Source organism: Penicillium canariense (genome assembly GCF_028826845.1).
Source record: "Penicillium canariense strain IBT 26290 chromosome Unknown utg000003l_segment0_segment0, whole genome shotgun sequence".
NCBI lineage: Eukaryota > Fungi > Ascomycota > Eurotiomycetes > Eurotiales > Aspergillaceae > Penicillium > Penicillium canariense.
Window position 1 is genome coordinate 1,804,453 of NW_026622730.1, and position 17,416 is coordinate 1,821,868.

Consider the following 17,416-nt stretch of genomic DNA (forward strand, 5'->3'; position numbering starts at 1 on the left):
TGTATACCTACTGGCTGCCTCCCATCGCTGGGACCGCCGAGCATAATGGCGCCCCATTCTTCGCCATCGTCCTCCGCAGCTTCTCCGCCCTTGAAGCGAAAGCAAGCGACTATTTCCAGCTTCTTTACCCAAAAGCCGTCTTCGACACCAAAGCCTGCATTGAATGGCACCGAGACCGCTACTGATAAGCTATCGAAGAAGAGACCTGCCTCACCCAGAGAACCGAGTCAAGAGCGGAAACGAGCAGATCCCATACTGGAAGACGAGGAGGATGATGATGATGAGATTGTGGTGCCACCTCCTAAGCGTGCTAGAACCAACGGCTCCGCCACAGAAGAAGCGAGATCAGTGCCGACAGAGATCCCCCTAAACTCACCCTCGCAACTCAGCAACAGCCAGCGCACCGGCATCTTCAAGTTCCAGAGCTCGCCCGCCGTTGCTCCACCAAGCAAGGAACCCGAGGACACAGAGGATGCAGAGCGAAGGAAAGAAAAAGAAAAACTGCACCAGAAGTTTGTGCGGAAGCTCGGTGGCCCTGATTGTCTGATTGGAATTGGAAGGAATGTGGCGAGTGACCTCGCCGGCGCCGCGGCCGAGGCGGAGGAAGGCGAGGAAGACGATGAACCTGCGCCCCCGCCACCGACGAAGGGCAAGGGCGCCGCGAAGAAGGGTGGCAGCAAGCTCACGCCCATGGAGAAACAGGTCATCGAGATTAAGCGCAAACATATGGATACCGTGCTGGTGATTGAGGTCGGATACAAGTTTCGGTTCTTTGGCGAGGATGCTCGTGTTGCAGCGAAGGAGCTGGGGATTGTCTGTATTCCGGGAAAGTTTCGATTCGATGAGCGTATGTTGTGTCTTCTGCTGCAGATATCGATAAAACACAGACTGATCATCTACAGATCCATCGGAGGCGCACATCGATCGCTTTGCGTCTGCTAGCATCCCTGTGCACCGGCTACATGTACATGTGAAACGCCTCATTACAGCGGGCCATAAGGTTGGCGTGGTGCGGCAGATAGAGACGGCGGCGCTCAAGGCGGCTGGCGACAACCGCAATGCGCCTTTTGTTCGCAAGTTGACCAACTTGTACACGAAGGGAACTTACATCGATGATGTCGAGGGCCTTGAGGGTCCGGCTCCTGCGGCTGGGGGTGCTTCGCCGGCGACTGGGTATATGCTCTGCATCATGGAGACTAATGCGAAGGGCTGGGGCAATGACGAGCGAGTGCATGTCGGTATTGTCGCCGTTCAGCCTACTACGGGTGATGTGATCTACGATGACTTCGAAGATGGGTTTATGCGCAGCGAGATTGAGACGCGGCTGCTGCATATTGCCCCCTGCGAGATTCTGATTGTTGGGGGAGATGTCCAAGGCGAGTGAAAAGCTCGTGCAGCACCTGTCTGGAAGTAAGATGAATGTCTTCGGTGATGCGGTGCGTCTCGAACGGGTTCCGAAGAAGAAAACTGCAGCCGCCGAGGCGCATAGCCATGTCTCGGGCTTTTATGCTGGTAAAATGAAAGCTACTGGCACAGAAGAGGATGTTCAGGCGGCTAAGTTGCTTCAGAATGTGCTTGAATTACCCGAGCATGTTACCGTCTGTCTTTCTGCGATGATCGCGCATATGACTGACTACGGATTGGAACATGTCTTTGATCTGACTAAGTACTTCCAGCCGTTCTCAGCTCGGTCACACATGCATTTGAATGGAAATACGCTGGTCAGTCTGGAGATCTACCAGAACCAGACCGATCATTCAGCCAAGGGTAGTCTATTATGGACTTTGGATCGGACACAGACGCGCTTTGGGCAACGGCTGCTGCGGCGCTGGGTTGGACGGCCGTTGCTTGACAGAGTACGGCTTGAAGAGCGTACTGACGCTATTGAAGAGCTTACAAGTTCTGCTCACACCGTGCCCGTGGAGCGAGTGAGAAGGTTGCTGGGTAAAATCAAGAGTGACCTGGAAAAAAGCTTGATTCGTATCTACTACGGCAAGGTATGTACAACTCATGCCAGGAGTTTATTTAATATGCTAATTCAAATGAAAGTGCACTCGACCAGAGCTTCTCACTGTTCTGCAGACCATGCAGACAATTGCAATGGAATTCGCAGAGGTCAAATCTCCTGCCGACACGGGATTTGAATCCACTCTGGTCAGCGAAGCAATTGCCTCTCTTCCAACCATTCAGGAAGACGTCAACCGTTTCTTGGACAAGATCAACCTCCATGCTGCACGGAATGACGACAAATACGCCTTCTTCCGCGAAGAGGAGGAGACGGAGGAGATTAGCGACGAGAAACTCGGAATCGCTAGTATTGAACACGAGCTAAAAGAGCATCTTCCCGTGGCCGGAGAGCGCTTGCAGAGGAAGCAAGTGGAGTATACGACGGTGTCCGGTATCGAGTACCTGATCGAGATTGAGAACAATTCCTTGGCCATCAGGCGTGTTCCAGCGTCCTGGGTCAAGGTGAGTGGAACGAAGAGAGTTTCGCGGTTCCACACACCTGAAGTGATCCAACTCATCCGGCAACGGGATCAGCACAAGGAAGCTTTGGCCGCGGCCTGCGACAAAGCCTTCAAGGCTCTTCTCGCCGATATTGCAACCCAATACCAATCTTTCCGGGATTGCGTCCAGTCCCTCGCAACGCTGGATTGTCTACTTTCCCTCGCAGCCATTGCCCAGCAACCTGGCTACGTCAAGCCGGAGTACAGCGATCGAACATGCCTCTACGTCGAACAAGGTCGGCACCCGATGGTTGAGCGCCTTTTGACAGATACCTACGTACCCAACGATACCAATCTCGACCCAGAAGCCACACGGGCGCTCCTTGTGACCGGACCAAACATGGGCGGCAAGTCTAGCTACGTGCGCCAAGTCGCCCTCATCGCCATCATGGGCCAAATCGGCTCCTACGTGCCCGCCGCCTCCGCCAAGCTCGGCCTTCTCGACGCCGTTTTCACGCGCATGGGCGCCTTCGACAACATGCTCGCCGGCGAATCAACCTTCATGGTCGAGCTCTCCGAAACAGCAGATATCCTCAAGCAAGCCACACCCCGCTCTCTCGTCATTCTCGACGAGCTCGGCCGTGGCACGTCCACCCACGACGGGGTCGCTATTGCCCAGGCTGTGCTGGACTATATGGTCCGGAGCATTCGCTCTCTGACGCTCTTCATCACGCACTACCAGCACCTTTCGCGCATGGTGCGCTCGTTCCCGGACAAGGCGCTGCGTAACGTACATATGCGTTTCACCGAGTCTGAGGAGAAAGATGGGGAGAAGGAAATTACGTTCTTGTATGAGGTTGCGGAGGGCGTGGCCCATCGCAGTTATGGGTTGAATGTGGCGCGGTTGGCGAAGCTACCACCGTCTGTGCTGGATTTGGCACGGACGAAGAGTGCGGAGCTGGAGGAGTCGATCAAGCGGAAAAGGCTGGCGGCGATTGTTGGCGCTGTTGGAAGGGTAGTCGAAGGGAAGGATGATGTCGCGGAAGAGGAGAAGCTGCTTGATCGGTTGCTTGCGAGTACAGAGCAGTTGTAGGTTGCAAGGGCCGGTGTAGTTCGTGGTTATCGTCGTACATTTCTTTCGGCATGGATATAGGGTTGTGAAGTTTATACGGGGTATCAACATGCATGATCATCTTGTAAATGGAGTCTCCGGCGTATTCATAAATTGCAGGCACTATAGATACTATCCTCATTCTGGCTATAGATGTTGGTGACACTTTCGTGTAGATAGCAGATCTGATCACATTGTCGGACCCTGGGCGAGAGGAGAATTACCCTTCACTCGCGCCACGACGAGGGCCGTTTGTCCATGGATACCGCCACCCCGGGCAGATCCTTCGCGAACCCGTTGAATGTCGCTTGGCCGATCACCACTTCGTCTGAGAATATGACACGTCGGACGGTTGGGAAGCGAGTCTAATCGACAACCCAGATAGGTCAGGACCTGCTCGACCCAGATCGACCCTGAAGACAAACCTTGAGAATGGTAGCAAGACGCCAGATTGACTCGCGTTTGAAGGGACTTCGGGCCGGCTTCCATGCCACAAAGTGGTGCGAGAGACCCAGCCGGAATTTGTACGCGTGGACATGCACATACGTAATGCTGGGGGCATCGAGGTGCGGCAAGTAAATGCAATTGTCGTGCTGATTCAGGTATAGGCACATCATGCCAAGTTTGGGGAAAGTGATACCCTGAAGGACTCTGTTTGCCATCCTCAAGCCCTCCTGGCGAACAGCCATCATATTGGTTCCAATAACGAAGTCAGCATAGAACTGGCGGCGATCAGGATTGACCTCGCTGAATCGCTGGAGAAGCGACGTCTTGAAGGTACATCCGAATGCCACGTAGCCATGGAGGCTTATTGGGAGTGCCTGTTGAATAGTCGGAGCTTGCCAGAAGAAGCGCATGACTTGGGCGAACCAGAGCGTGTTGACCCGGCTACATCGAAGAAGCGACTTGCAGTCTTCAAATTCCATGGGAAGGCCAAAAAGTATGGTTCTCCGGATACCCACGAAATAGTGAACGATTTCGGCGATGAGCTCTGCGGTGGAGAGCACCCGCTGAGCTGCGGTCATGGAGCTTGGGTCGGTCATGGCTTAGCTGTAGGCTGATGGTGTGGGTGTGAGCTTCAGAGAAGAACACTTAGCCTGGAGAAGGTCAGAAAGCCACAGGAGTAAAAGAGGTAGGTTGGAAGACCTGTGATATTGGACTTGATGATTCGAGCGACAGGCCTTTGCCTGGAGAGGTATGAAGTCGTAATATATCAAAGAAAGAGAGCGGCAGAGGCAGGAGGTAAGGAAGGTGGAGGTAGCAGGCGAGGTTGTTGAAGAAGAGAGACATGAGTGGAGAGTTAGAAATACCCAGTCAAAAACTATGTGAGAGGAAGGTTCGTTTGCTGTCCTCAAGCACGGCACTTGCTCAGTTTCGAGTATTCACAGTGCATTTTGTATTCACCATTCTGACCTGAGAGTTAAGATAAATAGATAAACCCGCAAGAAGAGCCCATAGCCCAGCCCAAATGGCTATCAATACTCATAATGACGACGGAAATCATTCATGCCATTGCCCACCTCCTGCCGGCCCATCGGAGTCATATCCAGCAGATGATACGTAGATAGTATGATCTCCAACCCACGGTCGGTAGTATCATATGTATGGAACACTTGATCACCGTCCTTCAAGAAGGAACACAGCCCGAAGTACCCATTCCCCGGCTTCCAGGTGATCGTCTCACCTGCTTTCTCCGCCTCAGCCCACGCCTGATGTGTCTTAGCAGAGCTGTAAAATGGGAACTTCCACTCCATGCGATCTGCATAGGCGGTGACTTCATCCAAAGGCGCCGTTGCAACAGCAGCAAAGGATGTGTTTCTGCTCTGCAGATGGCGTAGATCAGGAATATGGTCCATGCAGAACGAGCACCCCACACAGCCTTGGGTCTCGTGGGGAGCTAGCATGAAGTGGTAAAGGATGAGCTGCTTGCGGCCGTCGAAGAGGTCGACTAGCGTCTTTTCTCCCGCTGGAGTGTCGAATTTGAAGCGAGTGGGGTTGGGCACTTGGACCATGGGAAGCTCGCGGCGAGATGCGGCCAGCTGCTGGAGGAGCTGCGTGGCTGCTTTCTCCTGCTTGAGAAGATCTACCCGTGCCTTCTGGTACTCGTCCGCACCGACAACCTTTCTCTGAGGGTATTGTCAGTATGATGAATGCCTTGTGTGATAGCAATAGAATCGAGGGAGGTTGTAGTCGAGTATGTGGGGTAGGAACTGTGAACTGGACGGTTCGGCATACCTCTTTCTGAGAAGACTCCATCTTGATAAACTAAAATGGTTTGGTGGATTGCTCAACACTGCGAATCAACTATGAGGGCTTCAAGGAATGCATCAAGTGGCTTCGAGTTGACCCCTCCAGAGTTGTGAGGTGGGCTATACGAAGACTGCCCGCCGGATTAAGCTTCCTTAGTAACCTTACCCAGGAAAAGTCCATGACAGGTTCCCTGTACCAACGAGCCATGCCTTTTATAGCTGCCCACTATATCTGATATATCGCCTTGAAATGGTCCATAGACACAGATATTACGACACCGTAGTCTACAGATACGGGCAATGCCACTACGCCTCGCCCGCGGCCGCTCTCGACATGCTAGAACCGGAAGTTTCAAATTTTTTTTTGGATTCCCCTTGTGTTCTTTTTGTCGGTCAGACCCTGAGCCCAAGTCTCGGCGTCCTTTCTTTTCTAGTACCGCTTTGCAACTAGCAAAAGGGAAGACGGGAGAAGGAAAAGCACATCACAACCTCGTTGTCGCATTGAGCCCATGCAAACACGCCAAAAGGACGTGTGTATGTAGTAAAACACCAGACCAAGCCAGACCAGACCTTCCCCACAAAACCACAAACCAGCCATCGCGCAACCTCATTCATTTTCTCATATAAACAGGGGTTTTTTGATATCTGCTCATTTCTCTCCATCTCTCTCTCCCGTTCGGAGCCCATGATCGACTTCCAGGACCTTTGGGGCTGGTCAAAAAACCAGAAACACCGTAAAGTCCATTCCACCCAGCATTCACCACCTTCATTCGATCATCAGAAAGCGTAGACACGGCATCGAGAGCTCGAGAAGGCGAATGAAACGGGCGGCGCGGCGGTTGAGGTTGAGGGAGTCGGGGGAGTCAGAGGTACGTCAAGAAAGAAAAGCGGGGACACAGTTTTGGCCGAAGAACGATCAAAGAAAACCGGACGTGAGGGATATGCGAGAGACGAAGAGAGACGAAAGACATAGCGCGAGTAATTTGTCGTTTTGAGGGATTTTAACGGAGACGGCGAGCCTCACGCTCGGACTCGAGCAGGCAGAGAATGTCATCAACCCGGACTGTTGGGTGCGAAAGCAAACGAGTTAGCGATTGTGGTTCGTACACATGGCCCCTCCCGAAAATTCGACATGGTTGTTAGATCTTCCATATTTCGCCTGGTGTTTCCCTCTCTTGCATGATCCTCCCATACGTAATTTTCGACGGAGACGAAGAAGAAATCGGATTCGCATACCTGGGCCCTTGACGTTACGGATGATGGAACGGGAGGTGTCGTCCATGAACTCGACGCGGACCTGGGTGACACCACCACGGGAGCCTGGAGACCAAAAAAACCACCTGTTAGCATTCGTTCGACTCCCAGAAATTCCGCAGTTTCAATGGTGTATCTTGTTTCCGGGCGATCGGGGGGCGCAATGGGAGACCCCCCGCGGATCTCGAATTTGTGCGGATTGGACCGGGATAGGTTTTGCAGGGAAGGCACGTACCGGTGCGGCCGAGAACACGGGTCACCTTGACGAGCTTGACGGGCTGCTTGCTGGAATCCATCTTGGAGGTGGGTGGAGGGCGTTAAGCTCGGACGACGAGGTTGGAGGGAGTTTGGGTGGACTGGAGGAAGAGGCGGATGTGAAGATGATTTTGCCTTGTGTGGGTTCCAAATTACGCGAGGGCTCAGGGCTGTCGACACCTGAGCCGTCCGGCAGCAAGTCATAAGCTGAGTCAGCGAGATCTACACTGACACCTGATAAAACAGGCATACACTATTCTTCAGACCGGGGCAGAATTTTGGGTACCAATTCGGAGTAGTCATGACCGTCGTTTTGACGGAGAATACTGCGTAGTCGATTGCAATAGGAATAATAGGGAAAGAGATGCCAAAGCCTTGGCTCATCTCGGTCTACCTCGTGCGCGGGTGTGCCGTCCTGCTTTGCTACCAGTCGCAGCGTTACCAAGTGTAGTACGTCCACGCCGGAGGTGCCGCTGCCCCGCCAGTTTCTGCCGCAAAGAGCTCCGGTCTGCGTCTGCCATCTCTGTCACCCACTCCACCCCCCCTCGGTCCCTGTTGCACTTGCAGCTTCAATTGCTTCGAGACACATCGCAGGTTTTCGAATTGCAATTGATTTACTCTTTTGGCCCGAACTGTCCCCGTTGGTGTCGACATAACCTCTCCTAAACCGCTATCCGATTCCGGAGTGCCCCGCGACGCAACACTCTTATCATAATGGATCTCGTCAACCAGTGAGTCACCCCGAACCAATGTGCCCTTGAAGATCACCTTCTAACATCCAATTTAACCACAGCTTGGAAGGAAGAGTTCTCTTCGCCGTGCCCAAGAGCAAGTTCCCCCCCGTCTACATTCATACCATGACTCATAGCCGTGGTCGCGAAAGCGACACGTTGGCTGAGAACAATGATTGCAACAAGAACCTCTTCGCAACTAACACCGCGTTCTACCTACAGAGGGCCGCCTGCAGCAAGCAACCCTCGACCTGCTTGCTGGCTGCGACATCCAATTCCGCCGCGAGACCCGTCTCGACATCGCGCTGGTCAAGAACCTGCCGATCGCGCTCATCTTCCTGCCTGCCGCCGATATCCCGACCTTTGTGGGCGAGGGCCGTGTCGACCTCGGTATTACCGGCCGTGACCAGGTCGCCGAGCATGACTCGACCCTTCCGAACGGCGAGACCTCTGGCGTCGAGGAGATCCTCGACCTCGGCTTCGGCGGCTGCAAGCTGCAGGTGCAGGTGCCCCAAAAGGGCAACATCACTGAGGCGAAGCAGCTGATCGGCCGAAATGTTGTGACTAGCTTCACCGCGTTGTCTGAGGCTTTCTTCACTAAGCTCGAGGGCGCCGAGCCTGGCTCCAAGCTCCAGACTAAGATCAAGTATGTGGGCGGCAGTGTCGAAGCAGCCTGCGCTCTGGGCGTAGCAGATGGCATTGTGGACCTCGTCGGTACGTTTACATACTCCCACATCCCTCCGGTCATCTTCGTCCATGTCGATGCCTCTGTATCTGTCAAACATACTAACCTTTGATTTCTCAGAATCCGGCGAGACCATGAAGGCTGCCGGCCTCAAGGCCATCGACACAGTCGTCGAGAGCACAGCCGTGCTCGTCAAGTCCCGAGACTCGAACAACGACCTCCTGAACCTGATTACCTCGCGCATCCGCGGTGTGATCACCGCCCAGAAGTTTGTGCTGTGCCAGTACAACATCCCTCGCTCCGAGCTTGCCATCGCCTCCAAGATCACCCCCGGCAAACGCGCGCCCACCGTCACCGCCCTGGAGGAGGAGAACTGGGTGGCTGTCAGCTCGATGGTCGAGAAGAAGCGCATTGCGACGGTCATGGACGAGCTGATCAAGGTCGGCGCGACGGATATCCTGGTCTTGAACATTGCCAACTCGCGTACGGACTAAGATGTGCTACTGCTAGCCTGTCTGGGATTTCCGTCGTTTCTTCGTCTTTGCTCTGGCTTGTAGCCGGATCTTTTTCTCCCTTTCCTTTTCATGATTGGTTGCGACTTTTCGTATCTTCATATATTTACTTGATGATTCTATTGCTTGGGTTACTTTTTCCCTTTCCTTTTCCTTTGCTTTGTTCTTGCTTCTTCCTCTATTGGGCAAAAAGACCGCAGGTTGAGAATTTCCTTTCCAGATACGTATATAGAGCACTGGGTTATATAGCGAGGTGGAAAAAAGGATGTGAATGTGAATGTGAATGTGAATGTCTGTATGTGTAATTTATCTCTTTCCTGTATACCTCTAGGTACTCTTTCTCTCCCCCATGAGTATCGTACAGAACACTACAGTTAATAAACTGTATCCAACAAGACAGCATCCCACCCAATCGGTACGTAAATCATGGCGCATAGCCGTGGTATCATTAAAAACCCAAAAAGAAGAAATGCAGATGGGCAAAGCGCTGGATGACTGGTATGAAAAAAGAGACCCTTAAGCCTGGCTGCCCAAGCCAACGCCCTCTTTTCGACCCCGGATCACAGCCCGTAGGCACTGCCCCACGCCCTCAAGATCGCCAAGCAATCCCACATGCCCACGGTCACTCTTCACCAGTCCATCCTTAATGATCCGGTATCCCGGCGGCAGCATCGCCGCAGTCGCAAGACACACGCCATCCCCAGCCGCAAAGGCCAGGTCGTCGTATGCATCCTGGTACTTGATGGCCTCGCGGGACGTGACCCGGGCACCGTACAACGTGGGCACGCTCTTGCCATACAGCACCGCGGCAGGCGGATAGCGGTTCTCGGACTGGTGGGTCGGCTGGAAGTTCAGCTCGGACTTGAAGCGCTTGACCTCGGCAAGTGTACGCTGCAGGTATTCCATTGCGGCGGCCCGCGGGATCGTGCTGGTGGTGGATGTCTGGGTTGGTGTGGCACTGCCACGGGGGTTCGAAACGGGGCCGACGATACCGTCGACTCCGGGGGCTATCGCGTCGTTGACTTTGTCGGAGGCTGAAGCGGCGATGTGTGTGGGGGTAGGCAAAGAAAGAGTGTGGGCACTGGGACGCGGGCTGCGCGTCGAGATGCCCTCGTTGGCGGGAGAGCCCTGCGGGTCGTTGAGATCGGGTATATCTTGGAAGTTGACTTCACTGGAGTCTTCTCGTGGGCCCAGCGAGAACCGCTTGCCCATGAGGGCTAAGTCCTTGAAGCGGATATTCATCGCCGTCGCCGGCAGAGCCGGGCGGATGCAGGGGGAGAGATGGTACTTGTCCCAGTTATCAGCGTTGAAAAAATCAACGCGGTATTCCTCTTGGGTCTGCTTGTTAATGAAGCAGTGGCCGTTCTCGGGGAGGAGTGCAAAGCTGGTGCGGAAGGTGAAGTTGACCTGCGCGGTCAGCACCCGGGAACTGAGCAGGACGTCGTCGCCGTTGCGAAGCGGACCAAGGATGTTGACACAGTGCTGCGGTACCCCCGCATAGACAACGCCAGCGAAGAGATCCGGTCGCTCGTTCACAGCATGCCGAGTGATGAGGCCGCCTAAACTGTGGGCGATGACAATAGCCCCTCGCCGGGGTCTCTGAGGCTGACCCTCGGGTGCTGGTCGGTTGCATGGCAAGCCCTCGAGGAAGGCGATGAGCCGCTGTGAGAGCAACTCGGGGCTCAAGCGCCAATCGTAGCCATAGTCCCAGACACGGAGGTCACCACGCACCGCGTTGTCGCATTTGCGCAGGCGCTTCATCAATCGACGACAGACATCGACAGGTCCAATGTGAGACAGCACGCCGGATGGGATGATAGTCTCCTCCATGCGCTCCTCGTCTTCCCGAGTCAAGCCGACTTCCAGGTCAACTTTACGCAGATTCAATCCCACCTTCATCGGCACCCATAGCTGTCGGTGAGGTGGTTTCGCAGAGCGCAGGATCGAGCCGCGGTAACCGCCGAGAATCACCACATCACCGGTCAATTCAGACATTGCTTCCTCCAAGATTGGATGAATGGACTGTGAGTTATTCCGCGGGGGCGGCGGAGGAGTCGCCGTCCGGCGAGCGGATCCATTCATCCCCCTATCAGCGTTCACGCTCGTTGACGAATTACCAGACTCATTGAAGAAGGGACGAGAAGTCCAATCCGTGCGGATATCCTGCAAATGAAGGGTCGGCATACTGAGCAGTCGACTGCTCGAGTCTTGCAAACTGTCCTTGATGGCCTTGAACCGGCTGTTGACCTGCGAATGCACGTTCTGATACAGCGGCCGCTGCTCTAACGATGACGCGGTAGATGATGCCCGCAAGTACAGCGACTGATCTGAAGATGACCTCCGCAAGCTTGGCGGGCGCCCCGGCATTGCCGTGCTGGGCCGCCTGGTGAATGAATGCTTCACAGCCGAGCTGCCATCCAGCGTCCGCAGCTCTGAAATCGGCTGAGCATCGTCGCCCACATCTTCATCGTGTGGCAGGCCATTCGTTGCCAGCGGTGACTGCGGAGGTCGTCGCTCTAATGACGAGGTCCTGGAGCCAGGCACGGGGCTACGTTTCCTTGAAACGTCGACCGTCTGGCTGCGGGCGCGGATATGCGCATTTGTGGATCGAAATGACAGCGAGGGCCGTCTCGCCAAAGATCCCAAATCCGGCAAGAATCTCTTCAATTCACCCGACCAAGCGCGCGGCCGGCGCGGCAGCGAGGTTTTCAGTAGCGACCGGGTAAAGCTGGACCGATAGCTTGACGTATTGGACTCTTTGGCGTCGGGCACCGTGGCCGATGAGACAGAGTGATTTTTGTGGGGACCTCGGGGCGCGTGGCGCTCCACGGGGACGCATGGTGCGACGGGATGCGTCGCCGGCGCTCTGCGAGTCGTCCGTGCGACCCGCGCCTGCTCAATGCCAGCCTCCAGTTCTTTCGGCTCCACCGACTCCGGCTCAGCCGTAAGCTGCGATACAAACAGGCCATCCTCGGCGCCTGCGTCTGGGATGTCGGTGAAATATTCGCCTTGCTGCTCCAGCACCCTGGTTTTCTCCTCGGCGGGCGTGGCGCGGGCCTTCATGCGACTTTGCTCGCGACCGATACTCACCCCCACCACATCGATGGCGTCATCCTCGTCCACTTCATTGGCGGAGTCGGGGATGTGCTCGTCGCTATCGTCGCTCGAAAAGGACGAGTAGTGCGAGGGCGATTCGGACGCAACCGCATTGGCGGACGAATCGGATGACCATGATTCTTGCAGCTTCTGCTGTGGTCGACTTGCACGGGGTTTGTCGTCTGTGCCCACCCCCGCGCCTTGAGGTGCCGGGGCTGGCGGTTTGGGAGGGACGGCGGAGAGAGTTGATACCATCGTGAGGAGCTCATGGGAAAGTCGCTCGCTAGCGCGGGCGCAGGGCTGTACGAGCAGCTGTCACAAGGAGGCCCGATAAACCGGACTCGGCGCTTGCAGCTCCTGATGCAATATGCGCAATATATGCAATGTGTACAATGTGTACAACGGGAGGGTTATCGAGCCATGCAAATTGGAAGATGTGATCAATTGGCCTGAATAAGCTGGGATCCGGCGGGTTATAAGCCGCACGAACGCCGGCCGGGTTCCACCAGTTCCATCGTTCCGCCCGCACCTCCGGGCGAGCCGGAGGCAAATCTCTGCAACACGTGAAAAAGCATTCATCACATTGGCTGCCAGCCTTGTTTTTGTGAGTTGGGCCGACGAGTTGGCAGGCGAAGCACTGGACTACTTTAGCTAGGATATCAAGCCCCGCCGCATTCTTGTTTTCTAATCAGTCTTAGCAACACCGAGGTATGATCGACAAGCATCGTGGTTTGGCCCCCGGGAGATCGGTGCCCTAATTGCCACGAGGTCCCCGATCGACGCAATGACATCGGTCACCTTGTGTAATCGTAGGCATCTACTCTGTACTTCAGGTAAAGATACACCGATGATGGCACGATGATGGCAATAGAGACTACACAGTCTGCGATACCCCATTCGGTATAAGGCGCGAACTAGATTTCCGACCCACCCAAACGCCGTCTCAGCCCGCCGCGTCTCATCATACATTTGCGAGTACTGCTATACACGACATCACGCCGCGCAGCGAAATAGATTCAGCGACGGATATTCCCGTTCGATGGGAGTCCACCTGTCTGAACCTCTCTCTCCCCGCGGCGCGCAATTTCCTCGTTGCGCTCAGCGCCCTCACTCGACCCAAATGCCCGGTCGACTGTGGCAGTCAGCGTTCCACGAAGTGATTCTCCGGCCCCCTACGGAGTCCACCTTAGCATAAATCCATAGATCGAGACGAGCAGACCTCGTGAACCATAGAAACAACATCACTTACATGAACGCTCGCTCCAATCTCCTGGGCTTTCCGTCCAAGATCATGGCTCACTCGATTCGCAGGCGAGTCCGTCTTCATATCAGTCTTAGAAGTCGCCGCCGCCTCGCCCATCTGCGCACGCTGCACCGTGCTCGGCGCATGTTGGATTCGCTCATCTTGGCCGGCCATTCGGTCGTAGCTGTTTGTCGGCACGGTCGGTTGATTCTCATTTAGTCCGCCCGCAGACGGTTTCGAGTATCCGGCGCCTGTGGCAGGATTATATCCGGTCGTGGTGGGGTTGTACTGTGATCGTGGATCTTGTGTGTGCAATGGGGCACCGGGGGCGCCGGTGGAGGAGCCTTCAGGGCCGCCGAGTTTGGTGTTGTTCATAGTGTTGTTCATCTTGTTGGTGGTTTGAAGTAGCTGGATGGTTAGATATGTGCCAGAGACGCGGTCGGCGCAAACTATATAGTTTACGAGCAGCTTAAATGAAGGTTATGACGTCAGGATGAACACAACGGTGTCAAAGTAGCTTAGCGGCCATGTTAAACTATAGGGACCTCTGACGGCATCGAAATCGTTTTGGTTCAAATGCACAAAGTTTTGTCACAATGCATAGCATACGTATACGGGTTGTTGAATAATCATGAACTACTGTACTTACTCTTTCGAACGATTCACCCCGATCCCCGCGCCCGTGCCGAGGTCCATCTCTTCACCAGTGGAGCAGTTTTCCTAATCTGGGGTTGCTCCGATCTCCTTAACCAAAGTCCTTTATTTCTTCTCCTCATTAGTAGTCTACACCCGCCGCCCTCCCCCCCTCTCGTTTAATTTCTTACACGTTCTCCTTCTTCCTCTTTCCAGTCATACTTACCTCCAATCCACCCACCATGTCCTACAAACAAATCATCTACTCTACCGCGCCGGACCCGGCCATCGACCCGTCCCTCACCAACGGCACCTTTAGCCTCAAGACCGTCCCTAAGCCCACCGATGTCCCCGCTGACAAGCTGCTCGTGCGCGCGCACTACCTCTCGCTCGACCCGGCCATGCGCCAGTGGCTAACCGCGAAGCGCTCCTACATTGCGCCCGTCGAGATCGGCGCCGTCATGCGCGGCCAGAGCATCGCCCAGGTCGTCAGCGTCGGCACCAGCCTGGCCTCCACCTTCCAACCCGGCGACTGGGTCGTCGCCTACTCCGGCTGGCAGGAGTACGCCGTGCTGGGCGCCAAGGAAGTCGAAAAGGTAGTTCTGCCACCAGGCGGGCGTCCCACGGACGCCATGTCCGTGCTCGGCATTACCGGGCTGACGGCGTACTTCGGTATGCTGGAGGTGGGACACCCCCGCGAGGGTGATACGGTGGTTGTTTCGGGCGCGGCGGGCGCGACGGGTATGGTGGCGGGGCAGATTGCGAAGATCAAGGGCGCCAAGCGCGTGGTTGGGTTGGCGGGTAGCAAGGACAAGTGTGATTTCTTGGTGCGCGAGCTGGGCTTCGATGCCGCGATTAACTACAAGGATGCCGATTGGCGGAATCAGCTGAAGGAGGCTACACCGGAGTATATCGATGTCTTTTTCGATAATACTGGCGGTGAGATTCTGGATGCGTGCTTGGCGAGGGCGGCGCGCGACTCGCGCTTTGTGATTTGCGGCGCTATTAGTCAGTATAATGTGGCCAAGCCGCAGGGTCCTACCAGCTTTATGACTGTGATTGTGAGTTTCCTTTTGCGAATGGAATGGGAGAAGGGTAAAGTGTCAAATGCTAATGATTTATTCTCAGTCGCAACGCGTCACCATGAAGGGCTTTATCGTTTTCGACTATGCCGATAAGTACCCGATTGCACAGAAGGAGCTGGCTTCGTGGCTGTCGGAGGGCAAGCTGAAACGCAAGGAGCACATCGTGCCTGGTGGCATTGAAGGAGCACCCCAGGCCCTAGTTGATCTGTACAAGGGTGTGAACACGGGCAAGATGATGGTTGAGGTTGCTCCCGTTAGCGAAGCTTTGACGGCTAAACTGTAAAGTAAGCGAGCTGCGGGGGTTTGGGTTCATGTATACTTCCAATTTTTACATACCTGCATTACACTTTAGTGGCTGCGAGGTGCTGGCCATCTTCAGTTAGCGGCCGTGTCAAAACCAACAATCCATGCCAGATACTTTTTGGATCACGACAATTTACCAATGATTAATTGTCCCGACGAGGCCATCAAAAAGGCGTTCAAGCCATCCAAAATACAATTAGAGTTGGTCGGATCGGGCCCTGTAGGCGGTGTGGATCCCGACATGCGAGTGGTCATCGACGTCATTCTGATATAGCATCTAAAACCGGCGATCGTTGATCAAGCAATTGTTGATGTTCTGGATTCTAGTTGCTGCAAAATTGTTTCCCTGTTTTATCATGCTTTATCATGCCGAGGTTTGTGTGGGGCAGGCTCCTTAACCGGTAATGACCTAAGGATGAAGGAATTGCTCCCGGACTAGGTAAACGCGCTGCTGAGAACAGGTTCACGGATGTTCTTGAAGGAAATAACCTGCTTTCTGGTAATCTAATAGGTCAGCTATAATTTAGTCGATTCCCCTCAGCACGCCTGTCAATTTCGACCTCCGACCATGCTCAAGTGTCGACGTCTTCCACAACTGCAATCCTTCTCAAGATATCGCATACAGTGTTTTGCACCCAGACCGTTCTTACCTACCACACCTGCAAAGCCGCTCTCCTCCAAACCACTATCTTCAGGGTTTTCTACCAGCAGTAAACTATCTACAATGTCGGACAAAATCATGGCGGACGCTCAGCGAAGCAATCAGAACTTCACGCTGGAGCACCTCTTCAACGTCAAGGGCCAAGGTCTGTACACCGCATCTCCTGCAACCTTTTACCGCCGACGAGAACGCTAACCCTCTCCACAGTGGCTCTTATCACCGGTGGCGGTTCCGGCATCGGCCTAATGGCTGCGCAAGCCCTCGCAGTCAACGGCGCAAAAGTTTACATAACAGGCCGAACCGAAGAAAAGCTCAACCGCGTAGTTGAGCTCTACAACAACAATATCTCGGGAGAAATTATTCCCCTCACTGCCGACATCACCGACAAGGAATCAATCGCCAAGCTCGTGAAAGAATTCTCCAAGCGAGAGAACCATCTCTCCATCCTCATCAACAACGCCGGCATCTCAAGTTCCTCCCACACAACCGAGCACACCGACCCACACGAGCTCCGGGAAGCCCTCTTCGATTCCCCAGCCGCCGACCCTCAAGAATGGGAGAGCGTCTTCCGCACGAACGTGTCGCAGCTCTTCCTCACGAGCACCGCATTCTTGCCACTCCTGCAACGCGGCTCGACTGAGCAGCCCGGTTGGTCCAGCACCATCCTCAACATCAGCTCTATCTCGGGCATCGTGAAGGTCTCGCAGCACCACTTCGCGTACAATGCGTCCAAGGCGGCGGCCATCCACTTGACCAAGATGCTGGCGCACGAGGTGATGACGTCGGACATGCGCATCCGGGTGAATAATATTGCGCCGGGTGTGTTCCCGAGCGAAATGACGACGGAAGGTAGCGATGAGATGCAGAAGAGCTTTATTCCTAAGGAGAAGTATGAAGAAAAGGTGCCGGCGTCGAGACCGGGGAAGGAAGAAGACATGGGTAATGCGGTGCTGTTTGCTGTGTCGAACCAGTATCTGAATGGGCAGACTGTTGTGGTCGATGGCGGGTATGTGCTTGCTGCGGGCACTGTGTAGACACTGGACTTGCAAGGACCGGGAGAAGGAAGGGGCCATGACTTAACAACACTGATCCAAGAAGTGCAGTAATTTCCAAAAAATTCCTGATTTGCTACATGCACGCTTATTTCGTGA

The 17,416-nt window shown here is 54.6% G+C and overlaps 10 protein-coding genes across 10 annotated transcripts; 5 read left to right on the forward strand and 5 right to left on the reverse strand.

The window, feature by feature from the left end:
- Positions 1-45: 45 nt before the first annotated feature.
- N7482_005489 (uncharacterized protein) lies at positions 46-1,384 on the forward strand (the record flags this gene model as incomplete). Its single annotated transcript, XM_056687614.1, has 2 exons — positions 46-847; positions 903-1,384. The coding sequence occupies 2 exons, from the start codon at positions 46-48 to the stop codon at positions 1,382-1,384; spliced, it is 1,284 nt and encodes a 427-aa protein (XP_056543169.1).
- Positions 1,385-1,415: 31 nt separating this feature from the next.
- Positions 1,416-3,540, forward strand: N7482_005490 (DNA mismatch repair protein msh3; the record flags this gene model as incomplete). Its single annotated transcript, XM_056687615.1, has 2 exons — positions 1,416-1,997; positions 2,050-3,540. The coding sequence occupies 2 exons, from the start codon at positions 1,416-1,418 to the stop codon at positions 3,538-3,540; spliced, it is 2,073 nt and encodes a 690-aa protein (XP_056543170.1).
- Positions 3,541-3,944: 404 nt separating this feature from the next.
- Positions 3,945-4,601, reverse strand: N7482_005491 (uncharacterized protein; the record flags this gene model as incomplete). The annotated part of the gene is made up of 1 exon (XM_056687616.1): positions 3,945-4,601. The coding sequence occupies one exon, from the start codon at positions 4,599-4,601 to the stop codon at positions 3,945-3,947; it is 657 nt and encodes a 218-aa protein (XP_056543171.1).
- A 432-nt stretch (positions 4,602-5,033) lies between these two features.
- Positions 5,034-5,814, reverse strand: N7482_005492 (DUF899 domain-containing protein; the record flags this gene model as incomplete). Its single annotated transcript, XM_056687617.1, has 2 exons — positions 5,034-5,684; positions 5,794-5,814. The coding sequence occupies 2 exons, from the start codon at positions 5,812-5,814 to the stop codon at positions 5,034-5,036; spliced, it is 672 nt and encodes a 223-aa protein (XP_056543172.1).
- Positions 5,815-6,808: 994 nt separating this feature from the next.
- N7482_005493 (40S ribosomal protein eS28) lies at positions 6,809-7,357 on the reverse strand (the record flags this gene model as incomplete). Its single annotated transcript, XM_056687618.1, has 3 exons — positions 6,809-6,870; positions 7,044-7,127; positions 7,297-7,357. The coding sequence occupies 3 exons, from the start codon at positions 7,355-7,357 to the stop codon at positions 6,809-6,811; spliced, it is 207 nt and encodes a 68-aa protein (XP_056543173.1).
- Positions 7,358-8,030: 673 nt separating this feature from the next.
- On the forward strand, positions 8,031-9,226 carry N7482_005494 (ATP phosphoribosyltransferase; the record flags this gene model as incomplete). The annotated part of the gene is made up of 4 exons (XM_056687619.1): positions 8,031-8,047; positions 8,110-8,189; positions 8,270-8,761; positions 8,853-9,226. 4 exons carry the CDS (start codon positions 8,031-8,033, stop codon positions 9,224-9,226), a joined length of 963 nt encoding a protein of 320 aa, XP_056543174.1.
- A 534-nt stretch (positions 9,227-9,760) lies between these two features.
- Positions 9,761-12,595, reverse strand: N7482_005495 (uncharacterized protein; the record flags this gene model as incomplete). The annotated part of the gene is made up of 1 exon (XM_056687620.1): positions 9,761-12,595. One exon carries the CDS (start codon positions 12,593-12,595, stop codon positions 9,761-9,763), a length of 2,835 nt encoding a protein of 944 aa, XP_056543175.1.
- Positions 12,596-13,356: 761 nt separating this feature from the next.
- Positions 13,357-13,970, reverse strand: dprC (the record flags this gene model as incomplete). Its single annotated transcript, XM_056687621.1, has 2 exons — positions 13,357-13,512; positions 13,590-13,970. 2 exons carry the CDS (start codon positions 13,968-13,970, stop codon positions 13,357-13,359), a joined length of 537 nt encoding a protein of 178 aa, XP_056543176.1.
- Positions 13,971-14,458: 488 nt separating this feature from the next.
- Positions 14,459-15,584, forward strand: N7482_005497 (NADP-dependent oxidoreductase; the record flags this gene model as incomplete). Its single annotated transcript, XM_056687622.1, has 2 exons — positions 14,459-15,277; positions 15,345-15,584. 2 exons carry the CDS (start codon positions 14,459-14,461, stop codon positions 15,582-15,584), a joined length of 1,059 nt encoding a protein of 352 aa, XP_056543177.1.
- Positions 15,585-16,343: 759 nt separating this feature from the next.
- N7482_005498 (SDR family NAD(P)-dependent oxidoreductase) lies at positions 16,344-17,299 on the forward strand (the record flags this gene model as incomplete). Its single annotated transcript, XM_056687623.1, has 2 exons — positions 16,344-16,410; positions 16,473-17,299. The coding sequence occupies 2 exons, from the start codon at positions 16,344-16,346 to the stop codon at positions 17,297-17,299; spliced, it is 894 nt and encodes a 297-aa protein (XP_056543178.1).
- Between the last annotated feature and the right edge of the window lie 117 nt (positions 17,300-17,416).